The 27801-nt window shown below is 45.8% G+C and overlaps 1 protein-coding gene across 3 annotated transcripts in view; it reads right to left on the reverse strand.

Annotated features, from left to right (window-relative positions):
- The window catches only part of PLRG1 (pleiotropic regulator 1), a 427106-nt gene that overhangs the window by 229584 nt on the left and 169721 nt on the right, over positions 1-27801 (reverse strand). For all 3 annotated transcript variants that reach the window (XM_069631306.1, XM_069631305.1, XM_069631307.1), the window contains one exon: positions 22177-22278. In XM_069631306.1, coding sequence (XP_069487407.1) covers positions 22177-22278 — 102 coding nt within the window. The remainder of the gene's footprint in view (positions 1-22176; positions 22279-27801) is intronic.

Below are 27801 nucleotides of genomic sequence, written 5' to 3' on the forward strand. Positions count from 1 at the left end.
GGGAGTGGCTCCAGAGAGGACAGGCCAGTGTTGGACCATGTAAAGGAGAAACTCGGCTGAACACGCACAAGTCAGTCAACTCTTGCAAGAAATAAGAAGGGGACAAGTGAGTATGACAGTATGTGAGGTGTGAATGGATAAAGTGCAAGGTCAATGACAGAGTGGATAGGACTTTTTGTGATGTGGTAAGGTATGGATTGGATAAGAGGAGGGTTATGTATTGAAATTGTTGCGTATTTCTGTTTTTCTACTTTTTATGATGGAAAAGCATATTAAGACTGGGAGGTAAGGGATCCTCTGCCATAATAGGTTGAGAACTAGTGCCACGCGCAATTCTTTTATGACGATAAAAGCAATGGGATCCTCAGAATGTAAAAAAAAGCTGAGAAGGTGGTACGAGGATATACGGAAAAAAGTAGTGGCTCGGTATAAGGAATGGGTCTGGATTTTAGTAATTTATTTTAGTTTATTTTCTCTTGCTGTATGTTGTGGTAAAAAAGGAAGGTGGGTGAGTCGTGGTGTGTATGTGTGAAAAAGTGGGAGAAAAGCGGTGGGGGAAAAAGTGGGTTGATCTGTATTTCGGTGTAACAAGCAGCAGCATGCGCAGCATAGCAGTAAGGTCTAAGTAAAGCATAAGGGGTGCACGCAATATTACTATGGGGAGAAACACCAATGAGACACATGCATAGGGCCCTGCCACTGTACTATGACGGGATAGAAAAATCTAGACAATGGGTGTTGGAAATAAAGGAAGGGGGTGGGGGGAGGATGTCCTGCTCCTGGCCAGAGCAGGGCTACCATAACAGAAACACGCTAGAAATAATGTTCATCTTTTTAGCAGCAAAATAGAAAAGAGAAAGAAGTTACAAAAATAAAAGATTTTAGATCTCTGGCAGTTATTCGAAGATATGGAAGATTTTAAAAATAAAAAAAATTAAAAAAAAAAAAAAAAAAAAAAAAGATACATTGTAAGGGGATATACCCCAGAACAGTGGGGTGAAATAGCCCTGGATGCCATAAATAAAAGGCCGGAGGCAGTGGGGGACATGCCCCTAAGTGAAAAGCCCCCGCTGGAATAATGAGGAAAATGAGGCTATGAAATCAAAGCGAGAGAGTGAAATTGACCCTCAAAACGTCATAACATGAGTGCCAAATGCCTGGCATAAGGGAAAGACATGAGACAAGGTTTGTCAAATTTTTGGAGAGATGAAATAAGTCCCAGAACCCAGAGTCCACAGAACCCTCAATGGGATGTCAGCATTGTGTGCTGCAGTTGCAGTGGAGCAGATTGTTTTCTGGCATGAACATTAAACAAAATGAAATCATTCCGTTTTGGTTTTTTTAAACTTTCTTTATTGAGTTTCAAACAGCAACCAAGCAATAAGGTTCCCTTCAGACCTCCGACCCTTCAAACCCACCCCTCCTCCCGCTCCCGACCCAGAATATTAAAACCAAGGATACCCATACAATTCAGTAACATCATCAGCGTACAACGAGAGGGTAAAATTCAACATATCCAGCTGCCAGGCCCACGGTGTGGAGGACAGGCCCATCACGAGATTGTGCTATTGGTCATACACCAGTACGGATGCAGGGGAGTGTGCTGGTGAGCGCACTGTTGTAATGTGTATCTGAGGTGAGGTGGTGACATCATTGTTACATTGAATGTGGTGATGTCAGAGTGAGTGGAGTGTTGGGATGTTATGCTCTGAAGCTGGGTTGTATGTTTTACAGTTGAGTTATGCTGGCTTGAGGGGAATATATCTTACAATAAACCTACAAATATCTTACCTGCTGGTCCGGGTGTTGCTTCAGGTACCAAGATATTACACGCACTTCAGACATATTGCCTCAGTGGTAGCCAGTAGTCGAGGGGGTGACAGGAGACGGGGAGTGTAGAGGCATAGCCAGTCTCCCTTCGCTCAGCGGTGCTCATAAACCCCAGCCATTTAGAAAAGGTAGGCGGTTGGGTCTCCCCCAGTTTCTGGCTACACGATACCTAGCCAGCACGGAGGCCATGCTTAATAGTTTTTCTGCACAGCTGTTGCCATCTGTCAGAGCCAGCAACCAGAACTCCGGGGTATAAGTGCGTATCGAGGGTAGCATCACACTCATTGCCGCCTCTATGCTGGAAGAGAAGGGCATTATGCTGGGGCAGGACCAAGCAACGTGGTAAAAGTCAGCATCCATGCCGCCACACCTCTTGCATGCCGAAGATCTCCCAGGAAAGAACCTGCAGAGGGGGGCGGGAGAGTAGTAGGCCTGATGGATACATTTGAACTGAATCAGTCTGTATCAGCAGTTTAAGGATTGTGGGATGTTTTTACCCATGCGTCCGAGCCCTACCACAAAAACTGTGCAGTACTGGCATTGAAAACATCATGATAGCCAGAGCTTCCCAGAAAATGCCCAATGGAAATGCATGAAGAATAGGCTGCCACCCATTTTTGCCGATGTTATGGGCACAGAAGGGCACTGCCTAAAACCACCATTGGACTACCCACACAGTAGCCTGAAACCATTGGGAATGGCAATGCATATTGCCAAAAGCAAACTAGAACTGTGGGGAATTCATTTCTTAAATCACAAAAATGGTTGCATTACCAGTACTCACCACTATCAGAAAGCCGGCGTTTTAAAACAACACCAGACATTTGTGTAAAACTGAATAAATGAACCCAAAGCAGGCCAAAGAAAGACTTACTGAGAGGTGGATACAATGTAAAGTTATATTCTGAAGTGACTTGAACGTTCATAACAAGACTGGCTGAGCTCTGCAGGTCTGCAGCAGCCTAACTGAAACTGGATTTAAAACTACCAAAAATCGAAAATGTTTAAATTAACTGAGTGACCTACTTTTGAGTGTCACATAGTTTGTCACTGTTAAAATGTCATAGTTTTAAACTTAGAATCAGCATTCTAGCTGCATGCGTAAAAATTGGAAGTTTGATTTGGACAGGAAAACTGGCAGCCAAAGAGACATTTAGCTGAGGCCTGGCTTAAAAAGAGAGGGAATTTTGCCCACCAGCTACCCCCGACAGGAGTTGAGACTTGCACAACAGCTGTGTTCCCAGGCCTAGCTGCCTTTTGCTGTTCCCACCAAAAGGGATATGACACTTCTCTGATTGAATTACCTGGGCTCTGCAGGAAATTGAACAAAGCCCTGTCCTGACTCAGGCAAATGTTTTATGGGGGAGGGGGGGGTCGTAAAAGTGGCTTCCTCCTGGAAGGAAAGGGGAGGAGCACTGCCTGTGAGAGCAAGCTGGCTTGGCAGAACTGGAAAAACCAGAAATTCAACCTTGTGCTGGGGGGAAACCACACCCCTTTGGGGCCAGAACATAAATCTAAAAAGATGGATCATTCATAGAGCGGACTTGTGAAAATTTTATAAGTGATATCATTATTCTTGTGATTTTTCTGTGCACATTTGAAGACGTGGTAGGACCCGGTGGTATGTTCAGGGGGGTTTTAGCGGAAAAAGGGGATATTACTCTAAATGTATGTATGTTAAAAATCTGACACTCCACCACCTAATGCCCACATGCTTTGCGAACATTTGTGTAAATGCGGGGACAAATCCAATATTGGTAACCCGACCAAAAAGTGAAATATGTTGGCATTTTTGAACCCAAGCTCCTAGAAAAGACAGAATTGGAACAGGGGCTACCATCAGTAAATGCATGATGTGTGTATGCAATGCCAAACAACTATCGGGGAAGTATGTATTTGTATCAGATATAGATTGTGTGTAAAGTTGACAGGGGTGGGTTCTCTGTATCATAAACAGACCTCATCATGATGACACTTCATTTCATTCCCCCAATCAAGGGGAAAAGGAGGAAGTGGCCAGTGACAAGTGGAGAGGGGTAGGGCCTAGAAAGCTAGCCTCTCCACCCACTTTCAAAACACATAAAAGCAGACAGTCAGGACAGATAGGGACATTCAATTCCATTTGCTGCGGAGCATGCTGCCGGACCATACAACATCCAGAGATCCAGACTTCAAATCCATCAATCTCCAGAACCTGTAGCAGTACCTAGAAAGCAGAGCAGTATCCAGAATCCAGAGAGGCTAGACCAGCAGAGCAGAGCTGACCCAGACCGCTGTTCGCAGAACCAGAGAGCTGAACCGGAGTCCAGTCCAAAACCTGACCAGATCCGTGGCGAGGCCTATTTTAAAATATATTGTGAGTACCTAGCAGAACTGTGCAGAACCAATCTTAGTAAAAATAATATAATTCAATCTATTTTAATCTAACCAGAACTGCTTCCTAACTGTCACCTGTCATTTGCAAAGCTGTCACTTGTCATTTTCTAGCGGCAAGCTGTAACCTGTCGCTTTGAACTTTTAAAAATTCAAATCCGAAAAAACTACCTTTATTTAATCGTCCGTATCTCGGGAACCATTTGGGCTGGGAACTTGGTTTAACTTTCCCCTGAAAGCTTAGAATCTAAGCTTTTCAACAAGCTTAGAACCGACTTGCTACTCCATATACTTTTGCCGTAATCACGATTCTCGCACTCGCGAATTTTACCGCGATTTGCGATTTGGTTAAAAATCTAGCCACGTGTGAAAACAGCAGCTTCATTGCTTTCCTTTGCCAAAAATTCGTTTAACCTGCTAGTTACTCCTAGATCCTTGCTAAAGTGAGCCTGAACTCATCCCAAGTATATTTCACTCACCCTGAACCTCCTAAAGGGAATTAAAACCATTTTCAGCATATTTCTCACTGCAGTGTCACCATATTCAAAGCATTTTGCCTGTGTTTCAAAACTCCTATCTGTTGTATAAGCTGCTGGGGGGGAATTGAACTGAATTCTATTTGATTGCATTCCTAAGAACTGTGTCATCTTCATCTCCTTACAGTGCATAAAAGGGGGGGTGAATTGTCTAAGAAAGTGATTACATTGTCTTTTGCTGAAATCCTATCAAGTTATTTTCTGTACTGCATTTCATTCCATATTGCATCCATTTGAAACCGTAAAAGTATTGTTGCTATCGTATCCATCCTATAACCACTCATCATTGATTATAAAGAAGTGTGCTAGTGCCGGACTATCCATTATTGATTACTGCTCAGATTAAGTGTGATATTCAATTATTAATTTATTATAAAGTGTGTTATATATATATATATTGTTTAAATTATCAAATAAACCATTTAAACTTGCAAAACAGAACTACTTCGTGGCTCAGTGGGGTCAGGGGGATTCCAAGAGAGTGGTGTTATATAGGGGTAGTCATCCAGAACGCATGAACTGGACGTAAAGATATATCAATAAGGGTTTCCATTCAGTATCCCAGACTAGGCATTGACTTAGCTGTAGTGTTGAATTGAATCCTCTTACAGGTTATGTGCAGAGTCTGCATGCCGACTGCCTTTCATTGATGCTCGCTCAAAGGCTCCCCAAGGGCAGTTCCCCATAAATGTTTGTATCTGATCACTATATTGCCTCCCTGTTCTGACCAGTTTTAAAAAGAAGACACCACTTTACCGGATGACCGTGGTTGAATATTATAATTCAGAACTGAGTGAGCAGAGGGGGCTCGAGGAAACTCTGGCCATTAAGCTTTAAGTGCACCTCTAAGCCTGTAGTAATGAAGCAAAGACACCGCGTTAAGCTCTCCTCTGGTCTTGAGTTCCTACCAGGACACCATCTGATCGTTATGGACAATATCAGAAAGAGTTTGTACCCCCAGCCTCGAGAAGAGCTCCTTAAAAAGAATCTTTCATGAGTGAGTGGGATCCCCACCATGTCAAAAATCGGGAGGGTGGCTTGATAACGGGGACAAGACTCGAGCATCTGACACAACTTATCCCAAGCCTTACATGCCACTGCTAGTGGTTGAACCTCCCCCCTCAGAGTGGAATCCCTATAACCCCACAGCAACCCAAGGAGCACATTTGGGAAGTCGACTGCTGCCGCGAGATGGGTGTGAGGAGTGTCAAGGCTAGGAGAGCACCACCCGGCAATGTATTGTGCTGCGAGATAATATAAAAACATATCTGGGTACTCTAGACCACCCTGTTCGTATGGCCTGGCAAGGATTTCGTACGATACTCTAGGCTGCTTACCTGCCCAAACAAGTTTGTTCATCATTTTCCTGACACGCGTCCAGAAGCGCACTGGAGGCCACAGTGGGACATTAATATATAACAGTTTAAGGAGTATGACCATCTTAGACAATGCAATGCGGCTGCCAGGGACAAGGGGAGCAGTATCCACGCCTCAACCCTCTGCTCTAGTTCCTCCAGGGCTTGTATGTCCCTGTACAGGGCATCTGGCGTGGTGGCGACCCTCACCCCTAGATAGCGTACCCCTGTGGGCACCAACGAAAGCTGCCTGCCACATCGGTCTGTTGTACGGCAGGAGTCAGTGGAAGAACTTCTGCCTTGGACCAGTTGATTTAGACCGGATTGTTCCCCAAACCGGACCACTTCTTGAGTCAGTGGATTTAAATTCAGCCGTGGGTGTTTAACAAACTAGAGAATATCATCAGCGTATAGGGATATCACAGCACGATGCGTGCGCAACAATAGGCCCCCATGTGCATGTAATTCCCGAATGTGACACGCCAAGGGCTCCATGGCGAGAGCAAATAGGACAGGCGAGAAGGGGCACCCCTGGCGGGTACCACGTGTAGGGTGAATATACTCTGAGATTATACCGTTCGTGCATATTGCCGCTCTGGGGGCTGTGTATAGTATTTTAATCCACTTTATGTATGTTAACCTGAACCCGGAACAGGGAGCACCTCGAAAAGGAAGGGCCATTCGATGGAATCAAAGGACTTCTCCGCAACCAGTGCCCCTATGGCTATTGGGATCTCCGGGTTGATGTTGTGCATTAAAGTGAACAAGCGCCTCAGGCTGCACTGGGTAGAGCGGCCCGGGACAAACCTGGCCTGATCCGGAAGGACCAGCACTGGCAGGTGGGGAAGGATACTGTCAGTAAGAATTTTTGCAAGGATTTTGTTGTCGGTGTTGATAAGTGATAATGGGTAGTACGAGGACAGCTGACGGGGGTCTCGCCCAGGCTTTAAAAGTACAGTCACTATGGCTGATCTAGTGTTCTCCGGAAGGGAGCCACTAGAAAATGCATTGTCGTACATGCTCAGCAGATGGGGAAGTAGTAGGTCTACATATGTTTTATAAAATTCAGCCATTATCCCATCCGGCCCAGGAGCCATCCCACTAGGGAGAGATTTTATGGCTTTGCGAATTTCCTCCTCCGTGATAGGGTCGTTAAGCAAGCTACCCTGCGCTCCCAGTCCAACCAGCCCAGGGCAACCTCATCTAGATACCGGGTCAGAGCATCATGGCCCGGTAGCGGCCGCAACGTGTATAACCGATTATAGTACTCGTGGAATTTGGTGTTTATCCCTTGCAAATCTTTGACCAGTGTCCCGTCCTGTCCCACAATCTCGGTGACTACAGGAGATTGTGGCTCTTTCCGAATGGCCCAAGCCAGGGTTTTACTCGGGAGGTCCCCTTCTCCGTATCTCATCGCTAGGATGGGGTCCTCTCCTCACTCATGGCCAGGCGCAACAATTCCTCCCTAAGGGACGAAAGTTCACGACGGAGCTCATGGGAGTCCGCCTTGCCCTGCCAATTCTCCCCCTCTAATTTTATCCTCAACAGCACGTATATATCTCCTGATGACTTTAAGTACGCCGCCCTCCCTAGAGATACAACATCCACATAGGTAGACCTTAAAGGCTTCCCAGATTATGCCCTGATCAGGGACTGAGTTGACGTTGAATTGGAAGAATATTTGAATATCCTGGCCCAACTGAGACTAGGGCGCGAGCCCTGAATCTCGACCGAAGATGGCCCGGGGAGTCTGTAGGAACAGTAATGCTAACCAGAGCGGGAGAATTGTCGGATAGGGTGCGGGGAAGAATGGAAGCCTCAACGGTATCCCTTAGGACCTGGGGAGTAACCGAAATATAATCAATCCTGGAGCAACTGCTATGCAATCCCGAGAAAAATGTATATTCCCTAGTGTCAGGGTGTAGGAATCACCACACATCATGTAGGCCATGGTACTGGGATATGGCGGCCCAGGCTCTGGCTGCTGAGGGTAAGGATGTTTGACTTGTCACCGACCTATCCAGCCCGAGTGAGAGGGCCAAGTTAAAATCCCCAGCCCATATGATCTCGTAACCCAGAAATGTATGTTTATGTGCCGCACACTGATGAAATAACTCCGAGGAGTCCATGTTCGGGGCATACACATTTATGAGCAGTACCTTAACACTGTTTAGTTCTCCAGCCAGAATCAAGAACCTACCCTCGTTATCCCCAAGTTGCTCATGCAGTCTATATTGCAAGGAGCTGTGAATATATAGATGGCTATTCCTCTGGAGTGAGATGTATAGGAGGAATCGTACCTATGGATACCCCATCCAGCCAGCCTAGGAAGAGTGAACCCCCCTTGGGGAGATGCCTCTCCTGAAGGCACAGTATGTTAAACACATGATTCCTGCAGTAATTCGCAAACAGCCAAGTCTTCTTGGAGTTGGTGAATCCCCTAATATTCGAGGACAGGACCGAAATAGCCTTTAGCCTACCCCCTCCCACCATTTGCATGACTGGACAACCAAGAGGGCGCTATGATGAGGCGAGCGGGTCGTGGAATGCAAGCTGACCTGTTCTGTCTATGTAAGTGGTTATAAGGGCCAATTAATCGCTGTGGTAACCATGAACAAAAAACAGCCCAGCTGGTGTCACAGCTCTTCCCTTCATCCCCAATCCATCCCACGCCAGAAACCGTAACTTACCGGCATCACTACCCCACCCCAACCACAACCAAACCAAGTAACAAACAATCAAACGGCAGTGCCTGCTGGTATTGGTGGTGCGCTGTAGGCGGCCAGCGTGCTCCATAAGGCCTCAGCCCATAGGAGATATCTCTTGGACCAGTCAACCAGAGCCGACGCTCATCGTTCCATCACACCTAGTTGGCACCGTTGGAGTGCGAGGGAGAGCGAACTGAGGGACCTGCATTGTCCGGGAGGTTCGAAGCGAAGCGTTCAGCAGCCTCAGGAGAGGTGAAGACTGCAGTCCCATTGTGTTACACATGAAGTTTAGCTGGGTAAACATCGCATATTTAATCCCTTTCCTTCTGAGTGCGGCCTTGACCGATTGAAAGGTCTTACCTTGATCTTGGACCGCAGGACAAGTCCGGAAACAATCTGATCACGGATGAGCCCCATCGTAGTTCCCCCCCCTTCTCCCTTGCGGTGCGCAGGATGGTATCCCGATCACGATAGTTAAATATTCTAGCAATGATCGGGCGCACCGGAACGCCAGGGGGAGGCCTCGGTGCTGGAAAACGATGTGCCCGCTCCACCATGAACATCGATGTAAGGGAAGGGCGATCCAGAATATCAGCAAGAAGTGTTTCCGTGAATCTTTCCATGTTATCAATAAGTGTGGATTCCGGCATCCCAAGTATACGTATATTGTTCCATCTGGAATGGCCTTCCAGATCCTCATTCTTGGCCGCAATTTTCTTGACTGCTTGTTGCAGATCTGCCACCTCGCGCTGCAGTGCAGAGACTTTATCCTCAACCTCACCTATGTGCTGCTCCGCTTCTGACATGCGACTGCACAATTTCTCAATCTGTATAGCCGAGATGTCCACCTTATAGGTTAAGGAGTCCATTTTGGCACCCAGATTATCCGTACTACTCTTTAAAACAAGCAAGGTTTGGTTCAGTGCAGCAACATCAATTTGAGATGGAGATTGGCGCGAGGAGGGAGATGGCGGCCTAGAAGGCTGGTCGGCGCGGGCAAATTGGTCCATTTTGACCTCCTTGCGATTTCTCATAGCGGCCAAGGTGGGTGCCAGGGGGTACAGCGCAGACAGCAGTACAGGGGCACAGGGGGAGTTTATTCCTCCGCTGACTGCACAGGTATCCAAAGGCTATTTAACCCCCCCTGCGTCCCGAGGATCAGCAGCACGTGTCGCACCAGTGCGTGGATTAGGCAGCCAGAGTCCCACTCCGTGCTCTCCGTACGGAGGAACGCAGAGAAGCCAGTGATAATCCAGAGGGTTAAGCGCCGGTCGGTGGGGGGGGCGTGGGGAGGAGGGGGGGGTGGGGCGGGTTTTGTGGGGGGAATCACAGGGGCGCAAAGCCCCACCACCGATTGGAGCAGGTGCGGTCGATGACAGGGATGATTGGCAGCAGGAGATCACCCCCTTTCTCACACCCCCTTCAGTGTTGAAGCAGCATACACCAATGACTCCCCCCCCCCCCCAACCACCATTGGATACCAGCTGAAGGGTAGTCTCACCACAGCGTAGTGGTCTCCCAACTCTCGCAGGCCAGTGAGCGGAGCCTAGTTCCTAGTCGGTGGCAGCCTGGGGCCGTGGGAGACCAACCCACTTGGGCGATATATGATGAAGGGCATATAACGGAGAAGGCCCAGTTGCAGGTGGCGTATGGATCGATAACTGGGGCCACAAGCGCGTCACTGAATCAAACATATCACAGGGCCAGAGGTCCTCCCCTACGGGCAGAGCGAACCAGAAGGAAAAAAAAAAAGTCCAAAATGTATGCCACCCCAGGATGGCACCCCGCTCCCAGTCTGGGTGCCCACATTAGAGCGCTATCCCAAGCAATAGGGCAAGGCAGGAAACCACACAGCAGCATAAGGTGAGCCGGAAGCCAGTGGTAGAGCACACTATGCAGGGCGCCTCCCCTTATCAAAATCCAGATAGTGCCGAACAGCCCTCACAGCCAGTCTAGAATTGGGCCAAGAAGAGAGTCTACCCCAGCTCCACCTACCACGCCAGCCGGAAGGGTCCGCCGGTCGCGCTCCCAGCACCGCACTCGACTCGGCCTGCAGATGGGACCCCTCTGTGGTCCAGGGAGCCAGGTCAGGGAGATTAGGCAGGCAGCAGGCCCCCCAGGCAGCAGATCACAGCGGACCGGAGGCCCGCAGCGCAGGCTACACTGGCCGACAGAGGGGACGCCGGAGCAATAGCGAGCCCACACCAGGCAGGAGCCCAGGCAGCTGCAGCGCGGCGCCGGCTGAACGGGCTCAGGATCTCCAGTACGTGCCCCAATCCAGACCGCTGACTCCAGCAGACCAGACCAGCTCCAGTCCCATAGCCAGGGGGACGAGGGGCAGCAATGTGCCATACGGGGCGAGCCGCGGGAGCGCACCCCTACACCACACGCAGCCCCAGGAACGCAGCAAGGCCGGCACCTATCCAGCCTTGCGGCCCCCAACTCGCTCACAGGAGGACAAAGCCAGCTCAAAGGGTGCCGTACAGCTTCAGCCAGTGCCAGACGAGCAGCCAAGGGTCCAAGGAGAGGAGGGGTCCAAGGAGAGGACGATTTCGATCAGGATATAGAGGCCTCAGTCAGAGCCTCTCAGGCAGCAGCCATCTCGGATAGCCGCGCAACAGCGCCCCCTCAAAATCATTCTGTTTTTTCCCTTTAAACTAAAGTAATGTTCATCAGAATGTGTGCAAGGCTGTCAAATATGAACTCATCCATCATGAGCCCATCACAGAGGAAACAGTGTACAGAATCCATAAGGTGAATTTCAACTACAGTAAAATGAAGGCCTTTCCACGGCTGAAACTAACAATGACATTTCGATTTTGGCACTAAAGTGACACTATGCACAGCCAAATGTGCAGTAAATCCTCTAACAATGTAATTATGTTGCTCTTCTTTAACCACTACGTGCAGGGAACTACTATACAAGAGGTTTACATGTTAAAATTGTGTACATTTACAAGTGATCATTTGAAAGTGAAATGGAGTTACAAGGCCATGTTGGTTAAGTGGGGAAGGCCTAATCTTGGTTTCGTTTCTCTGTGCTTGTGTCTTCAAACGTGAAACTAGATTCCAAAGCCCATGTTGTCATGGGGATTTAGGCATGGCTCACTTCAAACAGGTGTGCTGCTTTTAAAAATATAGCTTAAATACGAGATCAAATTACCTGTGTGGACGACATAGACATACCTGTCTCAGACTCAGTCAAAACCCTTGGAGTCTATTTGGATTCCAACCTATCCATGGAGAGACAAGTCAATGCAATAGCCTCCTCAGCTGCATATCACGCTAAACTAATCAACGCAGTCAGGCCCTTTCTCTCCAAAGAGAACTGCACAAACATAGCCAGAGCCATCACTGGCTCCAGGCTAGACTACTGCAATGTACTCTTTCTAGGAACCTCCAACAAAAATTTGGAAAAGCTACAAGTCATACAGAACAGTGCTCTCCGTGCAGCCCAAGGCATTGCTAAAAGAGAACACATCTCGGAGGCTAGAAAACTAGTCCACTGGCTCCCAATTAAGGAAAGAATCGTCTTCAAAGCTCTTGCACTGACCCACAAGTGCATTCACCTCACTGCTCCCGTTTACCTCTCGGAAAGGGTCCACCCTGTCTCCTCCACAAGGCCAACCAGATCACCCTATACCAACATGCTCTATGTGCCACTAGTAAAAAGAGCCAGAGCGGGTGGTTCCAGCTTCCCATATCTTGCACCCACACACTGGAATGCCCTACCTCCCACTATCCGAGGTGAGGCCTCCCTCATCACCTTCCGTAAAGCTATGAAAACCATCCTCTTCACATAAGGTCCCTCGCATCAGCATGAATACTATACATTTGACCCACTGCATAAGCTGGAATGTAATGACCAATCGCATAAGCTGTAAGTATTGTATTATGTCTGTAATATTTATAATGTACCAACAACTGCTACCATTCCTGTACCTCTAAGCTCTCACAAGTAACAGCGCCTCAATGCCCGTGGGCTGCTTGCGCGCTATATAAATTTAAATAAATAAAATAAATAAAGGCAGCTCTGTTTCCCAGCTTTTATGACCCAGGTCACTTAGGCCACAACAGTCCTTGCCTAGCCTCGCAATTAGCTCTTGTGCTGTGCCAGCTAATCTCAACACAAGGCCCCCTCTTGACGTCACAACCAGGAACAGGCACATGGCAAGGGTAGGGGCCAGAAGTCAAGGAGGGAGTTGATTTCCCATTATGTAAAATGGGAGAAATGTTTCATAGCATATGAAGCCAAGAATATTCATCCCACAATAGTCATTTTGAGATTTCTGGAAAGGTGTCAGCTAGCTGATTCTGGTAACCCCAAAAGGATTTGTGTGGGCCCACCATATCAAAAGTTATTAATAAAAAACAATGTGGACTGCGTATGAATGTGAGAACCATACAAATTTGATAGAACATGTAACAAATGATTCATATGCCGCCCACAAAGGGACACATTTTTCACTGATAATTTTGGAGTAAATGGGGTGAAAAACTGTAGCTCTACACAGGAATGATGTGCAAGCTCTGGAGTTGAATCATTTGACCTGCCGTAAAATATAGGTTTAAAAATGCCGTCATATGTGTAAAAATATGAAGATTAAGGGCACTTGACATGAAGTGAGATTTCTATGTCCATGAATCAGACCAAGCCCCCGGTCAAAAGAAGATGATGCAGTGGTCGTCTCCTCTAGCCAGTCCAAAACATTCCTACATTTTCTAAACCCATCAGCACACAGATGGGCGTAGACCAGTGGCACTCCTTTTTTATTAGGATATGATCAGTTATTAATAACGCGCTTAATACCTAGAGGTTTCTAAGCGCGGACCCGGGGACCGAGCCTGTGTTGCTCTGTCTTGCTTCCAAGGCGAGAACGTTGCCACTGAGCTATCCTCCCGAGACTAATTGATTTGGCTGCAAAATTCAACCTTTTTATACAAAACATTTCCATTGAAAACCTTCTCACTCAATAAAAAATATATATAGATGAAGAAAACAAATAATTAAACCACATCAAAATAAACTTTCCCCATGAATTCCTTAGCTAATTGAGATTTGTTATATCAACAATTGCCACTCCAGCGACACTCCACCAATCCCTTCTTAGGGAACTATGACACATTGAGGTCACTTGCCCTATAACTAGGTAACTCAACCGCAAACCAGATCTCTTGCCACTAACCCCGGAGGTGATCTACATGCCGAAATCTGGAGAAACATCCAAGCAGTGACGCCTAATCTTGCAGAGGAGCCAGGAGACCTAGTAGCCGATTTGGGACTCCTTGGAGGAATAAGGAAATCCTTGACTGACCCCATTGGCTGTCTCAGCAGTGGTGCTCTGATGCCCCCTGATGTCAAGTCCAGTCCTCTCCTGTAAGTAGAAATAACCTCAGTCCTACATTGGATACGCCCTTTATTCTTGTAGCATTGGATTCAATATTCGCCACATTGAAAATTCCCCATTGAAAAACTCCAATTGCCAGTGCATTTGTCATCTCGTCATCTCGCCATTGAAGAATCTCGTTTGCCAGTGTAGGTTAGCAAATCCCCATTGTAAAACCCCTAATTTGTCTGTGTAAATCCGTAGTGTATTTTTGTAAGTATTGCCCCATTTATTTCACAGGGTTTGTATGGCGGGAATTCGAAACACACCATCTCATACCACTGCCCTGGGAATTGGTATAGTTATAAAGTGTTGACCAAAGGAATTAATTCCATTGCGATCTAAGAAACACATTCGTCCCGGTGTTTAAATTGTGCCCTGCTGAAAGAATTTCCATTTACAACTGTAAATTCTCTTTGCATCTGTCATCCTAACCAAAAATTTTTTTTTGCTGGGGCCAGCATTGTAGTGGTGGACAAATCTTTTTTCATACCCGAGGATGTTGCCAAGGCACCCAAAGGCCTCACTAAGCTTGCTGGAGGCCCTGTTCAAATGCTTCCAAGATTTGTCAGCTCTCATCCAGTGCAACAACAAGACTGTCAATATACCTGTTAGTGTGCAGAGTGAGGTGCATTGGAGATTCCTGTTGGGGAAGGACTTAAAAAAAATTGTAGTTGTATCAAGCACCCCCAGGTCTCCCAGCAAAAGGAAACAGGAACAGACAAGGAAGGCTAGAGGATGTTAGAGAAGACTCTATAACACCCAGCCCACAGGAACTACTAACTGCTATTTCTAAGAAGGAGACAAAGGGGAAACCCAAGGTCTCAAAGAAAAAGCAAGAACGCACTCCTGTGCTTTCAACAAGGACATCCCCGAGAGGACTGTCCAAAGTCACACCCGAGACTGCTCCACCAGCTGAAGCTGAGTGTGAGGAACAACCAGTAAAGGTTGAATCAGATGCTGAAGATTCAGAGCTGGAAGACGACCTTCTCCCAGTTGGCGATCTGGATCCTAAAGACCATCCTGATCTGCAGTCTTTACTTGCAGAAGGTGGCCCCTGTAGGGCAGACTTCAGCAGAGGTCAAAGAGAATGTCCTACTCTTGAAGTACTTCACCAACAGGCAGCTTCCCAGCTGTACGAGAAAGAGCCAGGGAAGCAAAGGTTGTACTGGGAAGATGGCCTCTTCTACAATGAACCAACTGAGTCTATCCCAGGGGACTATAGCAGACTTATAGTGCCTCTAGAGATAAGACAACAGTTCCTACAGTTAGCTCATGAGATTCCTTTGGCTGGTCACTTGAGTTTCAAGAAGACCAAGGAAAGGCTTTCTCTTTATTTCTACTGGCCTAAGTTGGAGTCTGCTGTAGATACGTTCTGCTGTTCACACTTGTCAGACATCTAGCAAGAGTGGAGTCAAGAATGTGGCACCTTTAATGCCTCTCCCAGTGGCGATAGTCCCTTTTGAGAGGGTAGGAAACAACATTGTTGGTCCCTTAGACCCTCCAACCTCTTCAGGCAATCGATTTATATTGGCTTTAGTAGACCATGCTACTAGGTATCCTGAAGCCATACCTATGAGGACTGTTACCGCTCAGGCTGTTGCTAAGGGCCTACTTGGTATTTTTTACCAGGGTAGGTTTTCCTAACGAAGTCATCTCTGACAGGGGATCACATTTTATGTCCCACTACATGCAGGCCATGTGGAAAACCCATAGAGTGACTTACAAGTGCTCAACTGTCTACCATCCAAAGAATAATGAATTGGTAGACAGGTTTAATAGAACTATGAAGAGCATGAAAGGTGCTTTAGAAGAACCACTTATAAGAAAGTGGGACCTTCTACTGCCATGCCTTCTATTTGCTTATCAAGAAGTCCCTCAGGATGGAGTTGGATTTAGTCTCTTTGAGCTTCTCTATGGTCATCGAGTTAGAGGCCCCTTGACCCAAATTAAGGAGGGCTTGGAGAAAGCTCCTTCCCCCAAGCCAGTGAGAGTCACTGACTATGTGCTTGGTCTCCGGAGGAGAATGATACACATGATGACAGAAGCATCAGATAATTTAAAAGCAGGTCAGGCTCTGGTGAAGCATTGGCATTACCAGAAGGCCAACATGGTTGAGTTTACTCAAGACCACCAAGTTTTAGTTATGGTACCTACAAGGTTGAGGAACTTGCAGGACAAATGGATTGGACCCTTCAAGGTTGTGGGAAAACCTGGAGAGGTCAATTATCTGGTGGACTTAGGCAATCCTAAGGAGGCCCCCAGGGTCATCAACACCAACCGTCTAAAAGCCTATGTCTCAAAACCAGAAGAGGGAGCTTTTCTTCTAGCTTCTGCTCAGGAAGAGAAGGAGAGTGAACCTCTACCTGATCTCCTCGGAGGACAACCTTTAGATGAGCAATAGGAGTTCATTTCTCTTCTAATCTGACACTGGAACAACAGGAGGAGTGCAAGTTTCTGTTAAATCAGTTTGCCTCCCTGTTTTCACTATCACCAGGCTTGACCCCTTGGGGCCAGCATGACGCTCTCACTGGTGACTGTTTACCTGTTAAAAGCAGAGGTTACAGGATGTCAGATCATGCAAGAACCCACATAAAGGAAGAGGTCAACAAGATGCTTGATCGCGGGGTAATAGAGCCATTTAAAAGTCCATGGTCTAGTCCAGTTGTGCTAGTGCCAAAGGCAGGATCCAAGGAGTTGAGATTATGTGTGTACTCATAAAAAATGCCTCAACATCGCAAGGGCCACAACTTGTGCAAAACTTGACTACTGCAACATTCTACTTCTAGGCACCTCCAATAACAACATCAACAAATTACAAATCGCACAAAACAGTGCCCTCAGAGCCGCACTTAGTATACCCAAGAGAGAGCACATCTCCCAGGCACGGAAAGATGCTCATTGGCTCCCGGTCAAAGAACGCATAATATTCAAAGCCCTCACCATCACACACAGATGCATCAGCCAGTCTGCCCCAGCTTACCTATTGGAAAGAATACACCAATCAGCAGCCCACAGACTGAAACATGACCAATATGCACACCAACTGTCAGTCCCTGCATTCAACAGAGCTAAAGCAGGCGGCTCTAGCCCATAAAGCTTGGAACTCGCTCCCACTCAGTCTAAGAAAAGAAGAATCCCTGACAACTTTTAGGAAAGCTCTAAAAACAAAGCTGTTCAACTAGACCATCTCATGTCATGCATTATCTCTAAAACTTTCCCTCTGTAACCCGTAACACCTTCTCTACAATGGCATATACTGCTGTATACATCTGCTCCTGCAACAATGTTATAACCTGCACCGAAGGTATACCCTGTATAACATGCACTAAGTGAATATCCTGTAACAGCGCCACGATGCCTCCGGGCCGCTGGGCGCTTTATAAATCCAAATAAATAAATAGAGCTCCAAATGCAGTCACAAAGACTGCTGCCCATCCTTTACCAAGGACAATGACAAACTTGGTTCAGCCAAGTACCTCAGTACATTTGACCTAACGTCAGGTTAGTGGGCAAATAGCTGACAGACCGTGCCAAGGGGAAAACTGCATTTTCAACCCCAGCAGGCCTCTACCAGTTTAAGGTAATGCCTTTTGGATTAAAGAATGCACCTGCAACATTCCAAAGGATGGTTAATCAGGTTCTTAATGGGATGGAGGACCTCTGTGTGGCATACTTGGATGACATTGCAGTGTTCAGCCCTACTTGGAAAGAACATGTTGACCACTTAGGATATTGTTTTGCAGGCTCTTGAGAGCAGGCCCATCTGACCATAAAGGCAAGTAAATGTCAAATTGGTCAGAGCAAAGTGTTCTACCTTGGACATGAGGTAGGAGGAGGTGAAATCAGTCCATTACCTAGAAAAGTACAAGCTGTACAAGAATGGGCCACCCAAACTACTCAAACCCAAGTGAGATCCTCCTTACGCCTCACTGGTTATTGTTATTATAGGAACTTCATAGAGAACTACGAGTCCATAGCTTCTCCCTTGAATGTGGTCTCCGCACCCAAATTCCCCAAGGTCAGGTGGAATGAGGAGTGCACAAAGGAATTTGAAGGCCTTACGAAAGCCCTTTGTCAAGCTACAGCCTTAAAAGCTCCGGACTACAGCCAAACCTTCATTGTGCAAACAGATGCTTCCAATACAGGTAGATCTGTCAGCTGGATGAGAAAGGTAGGGAACACCCAATCTGATTCATCAGCAGGAAGCTGAAGGAACCCAAGACAAGGTGGTCAACCATAGAACAAGAGTGTTTTGCCATTTTGTGGTCTCTGAAGAAGTTTAGACCATACTTGTATGGACCTACTTTTGTGATTCAGACTGACCACCAACCCTTGAGATGGTTAAGGCAGATGAAAGGGGAAAATCCTAAATTGTTAATATGATCAGCCTACAGGGATTTGATTTTACCATTGAACACAGGTCAGGGTGTAATCACCAAAATGCATGACTGACTGGAGTAAGGAGATTCATCCAGGGTGGATTAAATCCACCTGTCCCTTAGTCTGGGGCGGGGGGGGGACAAGTGTTGGGGAGAATTCTCATAAATGTGCTAATTCCCATCACTTTAGAGACCCCCCAGCAACTTTGCTGGATCTTGAGGACTTGATTTGTTTACCTGGAGAAAGAGTGAGCTTTTTTTTCCCCACTCTCTCATGTATTTTGATGTATGTTTTACTCCCGTGTTCTTTGATTATGGAGTTTTAGACAACTCCATATGCATCATATTTTCATGTGTGTTACACAGCACCCTCAGTGCAGTAACACAGGGAAGCCGTTCTAGGCTTTCCCAAGGTTTAAATACCGTATCTGGGATAAACTACTGTTTCCCAGAGAATGTGAAGTTAAATTGACTTTACTAGTCTTTTTAAATTCCTAAACCCAGCACTCAATATCTTACAATAGAGTGCTGGAGGGGTTACCTAATATCTCCTGTGTCTAGAAACTCATGTAGCAGTCAAATGCTACCCTTTCCTAGTGAAATGGCTGGTGGCAGCGGTTTTACAACGAACTACCATGATTTTTCCCGATCGCGAACACTGGTAGCATTAAAACGCGGGAGCCATATTTTTTTAAGATGGTGCCTAAGACTCCTTTGTTTAAACGGGCCCGGTCTTTTTTTGCCATTTCTTTTTGGAAAGGTCCTTCTAGAGTTTGTCTCTGCGTGCCACACTGGGTTTGGTCCCTTTGTTTCTATGCCTTTGGCGGGCTTCAGGACTGAAGACTGTCTATGGTGCCCAAGTGTCTGGGGTGGGCAGGAAGTGAGGGAGGTACCCAAGACTCCCTGTGCTTAGTCTCCTAGGAGACCCAAACGCACTCTGGCGTGATTGGCTGGCTGACTGCCCGGCAAGAACAACCACCCTGCTGGTTGAGTGGCAGCTAGCCTGGAATGAATGGGAGAAACCTTTTTAAATGGCAAGTCTCTTGGCCTGAAAGGAGAGTCGACCACTGGAACAAAGGAACCGAAGACGAGCTGGAAGAGGACAGCTGCTGCAACTACTGGACCATTGGTTTGCCCAGTGGAGCCCTGCTGCAGGTTTGAATCGCCACGTTCATCTCGACAGAGAAGCCCTTCAAGGACGACTTCCTTCGAGTTGATAGTACCAATCAACTCGTAAGCCACCTGGATACCATTCTTGGAGCTGGTAAGGATTAACCAGGGGGAAGGACACCAGCTTGTGTGCTTGAATAACAGCAACCGGAATCGAAGATTTGCCAATTTGACAGCTTTGTGACCCGTACCTGTGCAGGAGTCCCCTGACATCCTCACTCTTGTCCCCATGACTGAGGCTCAGGAACAGCGAGATCTGCAGGAACTTCCAGGAACAGAAGTCTTCAGCTGCATCTTTTTCTTCAATATAAGGTACTGTCAAACCCAACCGAGAGAACTTACCTCTCACTGCCAAAGTTTGTGGAACTTTGGCAACTTGCAGGGCTAGTCAGCTTGTGACCCGACAAATGAACCTTTCTTCTCTGAACTACTTCTAAAAACTGTGGCAAAGACTTTTCTGTATTAAATACCAGAACTGTTTTTACTTACACATGACACTAGCCCATTGACTTTGGCCAACCTATTGCATTGAATCAACTCCTCTGGTGAACTCAAACTATTTGCACTGTTTTAGAGTAACTAATATTTGTTTCATTAACTTATGCCTTTTTGCTCCTACTTCAAGGGCGCTCCACTGCTTAGTAATCAGTTTTGTAGTATATATTTTGTGTGATATTGGTTGCCTCATTTAGTGAATGCTTTATAAATGATTGTGTAATAAATTAAGTGTTTTTACCAAGAAACCTTGAGTACAAGTGTATCTGAATACTAGTCATTGTAGACCTTTGTGTAACACCCTTACAAGCTCACATTCCCTCTTGAGATGAGCCTGGCTGCTCAGCTCACTACCAAAAACTGTGTGGTACAGACTTGTACCAAAGGTTGGTTTTGCTTACACCACCTGTAGTCCTAGTTGTGTGTAGTGGTCCCAGATGTTACAGCATACAAACTCTGCCTAACAGCCACATAGTATGACATTGCTTATGACAAGTTTGTTATAAAAAGTTGGGTTTTATGAAATTCCCCGAGAGAAATCGAGCAAACGTCCATTGATGTCAGTTGTAACTTCCTGTTTTAGACAATTGCAAATAAAACCGCACCGTTTTGCCAACTTCCTGAGTCGGTTTGATTATTGATGTTTGAGTAACGTCTGCATCCCCATTCATCTCAAAGTATTGCCACCTTGTCTTAAAGGGGCCTAGGTCACTGGGTTCAGGAGAGGTACCAAGCAGCTCTCTATCCTTAACCACAGGAGTTACTTGAGGCTATAGAAAAAGAATCTCAAAGGAGGACCCTGGGGGTCCCCAGCAACACTGCCCATTAGTAATGCCCATTGGTGCTCCAATAGTAAAATACAGATGCCTTCAAGAGTTAAGGAGTAGACAGACTTCATAGCACAGGTAAAATACAAAGAATAGAGTTCCAAAAGACAGAGCCCACAATAATGAATGAGTGGAAACGGGCTCCTCTCATTCAGGATTTAAAGAAAAAGGTCCAGAAGTCCATCAAAAAGTGTTGGAGGTCACACTAGGAGAGGGGATTAAGCATAAAAATGATAAATCTCCCTAACAACCATCTTTTTTTTTTTTTTTACAAACAGTGTTAAAGATAGATTTTCAGAATCAACCTTGTGGGCTATTCTGAGAGGCCTACGACAGCGATCGGGAAAAAGATACTACATTTTAGCCAAACTTGATCAAGGTAGGTGACTGGGCATTAAAGCCTATACGTATTTGAGAGTACTGAATGGTTAAATGTGACACAGAGCGCACTCTTAATTCAACATAGACACCATGGATAAGTTATTTATTAGGCCTAAAACATTATTTTCTTTACAAAGAGTGCATCACTAAATCAACACTATGCACATTTCTATTTACCATGGAGTGGGGAAATGTCTTTCTGTGCTTGGTCTGATCGAGAGAAGTCTAGGGGTTGCGGGTGCAGGGGTCACTTTTGGGACGGTATTTATATTCCTTGTTAAAGCCCTGGGATAAGGAATAGACTCTGCATCCTCTTGAATTGGGGCACAAATCAAAATCATGAAGCACATCAAACCAATGCTGAGAATGCGGAGCTCCAAAATCTCACATTGATCACCTTTAAAATAGTCAGATTCACACATTAATTCAACTCAGGTTCCATATAGACACTTCAGACAGTCAATGAAGAAGTATTGGAGATGATGTGGTGTGCACTGGTGATCAATTTGAGATGAATGGCACGGTATGGAGGGGAACAGTCCGACAATGCAGATATTTGAAGATGTGCACTTGAATGTAGTGGAATATGATGCTTGCACAATACTGATAAGGATGAACTAGAATTTGTGAATTCAGACATTCCTATGGAACATTCAACGTCACTATGTCAATGAATGTACTGTAAAACAGTGCTCTAGTTCAATGTTCACCAATAGGAGTTTGTAAACTTACTCTGTAGAGTTTCCACGGAGGATGCCACTGAGGTTTGGGCATAGTTTGAGCTTTCTTTATCATCAGAGCAGCATTCTTAGTCCCACCCGATTCCATAGATGCCTAAAAAAAAAAAGAACATGTTAAGAAACACTTTTCATCCAATACTTCAGAGTAGAGTTTATGCACTATTACAGGCTGCATGAACATTTAGAAGCAAGTATACCGATGGCAGAGACCATATGCTAATATAATCTGCAGATGTTGCGGTCTTCTGTAACAGCGCATACTTTGGTTTCCTAATCTGAACCAGGAGTGGCTCATGGACCGGTTAGAGTAATTTGAAAACATGGAGGCATAATAGCAAAGTGATTCAAACATGAAACGTCAAACTACTGTACTTGAAAGATCCTGTCAAGTGGCAGCCTTTCAGATATAGCCAACAGATTACAAAGCTACCATGAGATGTGATAATAAACCATATTATGAGGAAAGGATAAGCAACATCCACTAATAGACACAAAGAACAGTATCTGCAGAAATGATATAATACAAAAATACCCAATGAGAAATTACAAATTTATTTTGCTCGAATTCGTTAGGGATTTTTGTTCATTTTTATTCAAAATAGATGGGGCTGGAGTAAGCGGATAGGTTAAGGTAGGGGGTGGGGGGTATTCCTCTGCATTATTTTAAAACAATTAGACCAAAAGAAATTCAGTAATTTCTCAGTGGGTCATTTTTTGCGATCATTAGACGGTAATCCACAAAAAATTGGTTAGTCATCCTAGACCTTACTTTTTGTAAAGTTTGTTTTATTCACTTGTAATGCACGGCAGACCCGAAGGTAACCGGGCGCAGCAGTAAAGAAAATGCAAAGCTTAAGTTACAGGGTAGCATAGGTTACATACAGAGCACAGAATACAAAATACAGATATCACAGGAAGTAGGCAATTAAATTTACAAAGAGGCAGAAATGGTTACCAAGTATAGTAGGGACAGTATATGTACAGGTACTGAATGGAAATTCTCTCCTCGGCCAGGTGGGCAGAGTGGGGAGGTTCATAGGATCAAAGAGAGCACCAATGGGCTAATCATTGGCAGACCTCAACAGGTTAATGTAGTTGGTTCTAAATTTCAGAAAGGGCTGTTCCTCACGTAGAGGGTTTGGCAGGGAGTTCCATAATTGGGCCGCTTGAACCTGGAAGCTACTAGCCCCCGCCTTAGTTAGCCTAAATCTTGGAATGATAAGGCTATTGGCATTTGCGGTTCTAGCTGGGCGCATATGGTTTCTTTTTGTGAGTCTATTGGTGAGATAACGTGGCATTGTTTAGGACTTTGTGAACCAAGGACACTACTTTTGGGTGGATTTTGCTTTGGGTGGACAGCCAGTTATTTTGGCGTCTGATCTTTGAAATATGCGATCTTTTAGAGATACTGAGGGCGGCTCGCAGGGCATTGTTTTGTAGGATTTGAATTTGGTGGGTGATGGATTTATTAGCTCCAATGTAGAGGGCATTACAATAGTCGAGCCTTGAGAGGATTAGTGCTCTCGCTAAGATGAGGCAGTTGTTGCCAGAGAGAAAGTGCTTGCCTGCTCTGATAAGCTTACAAGTGTAAGCGGTAGCCGATGCCAAGGACTTCACCTGTTAGTTGAAAGAAAGGGTGGCATCCAGATAGAATCCAAGTGTCTTCACATCTTTGACACTCTGATGATATTGCCATCAATTTCGAATGGGTTGTAGTCCTGGCTAAGTTTTTTAAGGTTAGAACGCGTCCCCAGGATGATAAGCTCTGTTTTATCATCGTTCAGGCATAGACCGTGGGTTGGCATCCATGCCTGGACGATGACATACACGCTGTTCACAAAGGCCAAATCCTTACTATAATCCCCGGAAAGTTGGAGGAGAATCTGGGTATCATCTGCATAGTTGGTGTAGGTGATACCGAGAAGGTCCAGATCATCGAAAAGGGGCTTGGTAAATATGTTGTACAGAGTTGAGGAGACACACGAACCCTGAGGAACTCCGCACAGGATGGGGATTGGGTCAGCCGCTGCCAATGGGGAGAATACCCTCATGGTTCCATCGCTGAGAAAGTTCTCTTTTAACCAACTTTCCCCTTCATATTTTATGGCCCCTTCCCCCCCAAACGTTTTGCTGTTTGTTTTTGACCTGTCCTGACTATATAGTGATGTCAAGCCTTCAGATTCACTTCCCGGGCTTTTTTGCTAATTTCTAATGGGGAAACTGACGAGTCATTCCGAATGTCAGTATTGGGAAACTATTGTTAGGGGAGTTTTCCTAAAGTCCCACTTGGAGGTAAGACTTTAGTAAGCTAGCCCATGTTTTGTAGATTCCCCCAACTCTTAGTATCAGTCTGTACTACTCAGAGACCCTGGTAGAGTGGCAGAGCATTCAGGCACATGTTAAGAGGAAGATGTGAGCTGTAAGTAAGTACACGAAACCTAGTTAGTACTGCCCATCAAAGAAACACTTACACATACATTTATATTAAAATACAGATTGTATTTACACAAAAGTCACTGTTAAATACTTAACACAATAAACCAACATGTATAGGCATACATTACAATATTTTCAAAAACCAACATGTATAGGCATACTTTACAATATTTTCAAAAGGCTGCTTCTTAGTTGGTAGTTGCTGAACGCGCACAATTGCTACATGAGTTTGGCAGGTATACACTACTATCGGTAATAACACACACCAACAAAGAAATACAGTAATAGCATTTAGTCATCATACACATAAGATAGTGATTTCTGAGAAGGAAAACAGTTTGTTAGTGTTTTCCTAGAAGAGCATCAGGTTCTAGAGGCAGTTTCACTGCACAGCAAGTCCAAAACACAACACTAGCTAAAACTCAGTTCGGAGAGGCTTAAAGTCTTGAAAAGCAGCAGTCAAATGTTTCTGCAGATACTTTCTAGTCGCTAGGAAAGAAGACAAGCAGACTTAAGCAAAGTTGGAGACCCTGTTAAAGGACCCGCTAAAGGGACTCAAGCAGCGGCTTGAGTCAGAGGTAAGAGGGGGCTGCCCTGGACACCTCTACGTGCACTCCAACGCTCTAGAGTGACTTTCTGTAATAAGTCAAGCAATACCCTTTTCCCCACAGTACCTTAGGTTTGAAGAAAACGTTTGTGGTGGATGCTCTGCGATGTTACAGTGCTGGGCCCGAATTCCGGATTCCTTGGTCTGGACACGAAAAGCAGGACAATGGACAGGATCTTTCAGCAGCAGTCTCAAGGGGGGCCCTCTGGCACAAACAAAGGATGTGATTTGCCCAGTCAATCTTCTTCGGTTTCTGCAGTCCCCACACTCTGAAGAGGGGGGTGTGGCTGAGCTGGATTGTGTCTCTGGAGTGTCCTTGAAGGTTCAGCAAAGATGTGGGTGAATGCAACATTTCCACGCAATGGGCATCAGGTGTCCTGGTATTTGGGTTCTGCAGCTCTGAACACTCACAGGAGCTAGGAAGAAGGCTCAAATCAAAGTTAATCTTGGGACTGGTTATTCCCACCAGTTAAAGGGCAGGAGGAGTCCTCTTCGGAGTTCCTGTGTTGCACAGAAAACAGGGTCAGGGCAGCAGTGGTCACTTGACAGAATTGCAAAGGGTCTGTAGGGGTCTCTGGTCATCTTCAGTTACTTCATCTTTCACTCCAGGAACCTCACCTTTTATACAGTTCAAGCACTGACTCCTCTACAATCTTCCTCAGCAGCTTACAGAAAGGGGCATTTGGCTGTCCAATCAGGACAGCCAGACCCCTAGTGGGAGCTGGTCCCATTCAGGCACTCCAGCCGACAAAGGACAGGGGGTGGAAAACTCCTAACCCACTTCCTGTCTGCCCAGACACACTGGAGCCTAGGCGGGGATCCCCAAGGGTTCCCACCAAAGGCAAAACACACACACAATGACCTCCCCCTCCCAGAATGGTAGAAGGGCCAACAACAACACTGGTAATAACGAAAAAAAGAAGGGAGGCCCCAAGTTGGTACTCGTGTTTCCCTATTGTGCACTACCAAGTCCTTGGACAGCCTGCGGTAGGGAGAAAAAAAAGAAGAAAAAAAAATCACAATAGTTGGTAGAACACGTCCAGTGCCACCAGCCATAACTAGGCAATGGTCTATGCGACTAAAAAGTCATAAGAGCAGATAAGGGGATACTACGTATCCCTTTGGCACTCAACCCTTTGGCATAAGGTGGTGTGTGCCAATCCCTCAGACCATTGAGTTTTTGGAGAGATACCAAAGAACTTTAGTTACTGGAGGATATAGAAACGAATCTCAAAGGAGTACCGTAAGGGTCCCCAGCAACACTGTCCATAAGGAGTTGCGTTCTGCAGTAGTAAAACACAGATGCCTTTAAGAGCTATGGAGCAGGCAGACTCCATAGTACAGGTAGGATAGAAGGAATAGAGTTCCAAAAGACAGAGCCCACAAGAATGAATGAGTGGAAAAAGGCCCACTCATTCAGGATTGAAAGAAAAAGGTTGACAAGTCCAGCAAAAAGTGCTGGGAGTCTCACTAGGAGAGAGGATGAAGCATAAAAAGGATAAATCTCCCCAACACTTGTCCCACCCAGACTATGAACAGGAGGATCTAATCCACTTTTGGATGGATGTCTTGATCCAGTCGGTCATACTTTCTGGAGAGACCATCAGCATTCGTAGGTTGGGTACCAGACCTGTGCTCAATAGTGTAGTCAAAGCTTTGTAGGCTTTTGGACCAACTGAGCAATTTTGGATGTTCTCCTTTCATCTGCACCAACCACGTTAAGGGTTGGTGGTCAGTTTGAATCTTGAAAGTAGTTCCATAGAGGTATGGTCTGAGTTTCTTTAGGACCCACAAAAAAGAAGAAAAAAAAATATTCAATGATTGCCCGATCTTAATTTCCGACTAATAAAAACAGATGGGGTGTACCCTGCCTTTGTATAAAACTGGCTCAAGACCGCTCCTATCCCTGTGTTGGAAGCATCAGTTTGGACTAGGAAAGCCAGAGTGTAATCTGGAGCTCTCAGCACTCAAGCTTTACAGAGGGCATCTTTCAGCCCCTGGATGGCTCTTTCACAGTCCTCATTCCACCTGAACATTTTAGGGTACTTGGAAGAGGATATGGTATTCAGGGGAACGCTATGGTCCCATAGTTCTCAATGAAGTTCCAGTAATACCCAGTAAGTCCTAGGAAGGCTCTTACTTGAGTTTGAGTAGTTGGGAGTGGCCCAGTCATATACAGCCTGTACTTTGCTGGGTAAGGGCTTGATCTCCCCTCATACCTCATGACCAAGGTAGACCACTTTGCTATGACCAACTTGACATTTACTTGCTTTGATGGTCAGATTGGCCTGTTGAAGGTGTTAGAGAGAATTCTCAGAAATGTGCCAATTCCCTTCTACCCTAGAGACCCCCAGCTCTTTTGCTGGGCTTTAGGACTTTTCATCTCTCATGTAATTTTAATGTGATTAAATGTCTGTTTTTTTTACTTGGAGTCTGACTCCATAGGAATCATCTTTACATTGTGTCACACAGCACGTTCAGTGCAGTGGCACAGGGAAGTCTCTTAGATTTCCCCACGGTTTAAATACCTTCTCTTGGTGAAACTACTGTTTCCAAGAGCAGTGAAGTGAAACT

Source organism: Ambystoma mexicanum, chromosome 6q (genome assembly GCF_040938575.1).
Source record: "Ambystoma mexicanum isolate Mex_15411 chromosome 6q, UKY_AmexF1_1, whole genome shotgun sequence".
In the NCBI taxonomy this organism is placed as follows: domain Eukaryota; kingdom Metazoa; phylum Chordata; class Amphibia; order Caudata; family Ambystomatidae; genus Ambystoma; species Ambystoma mexicanum.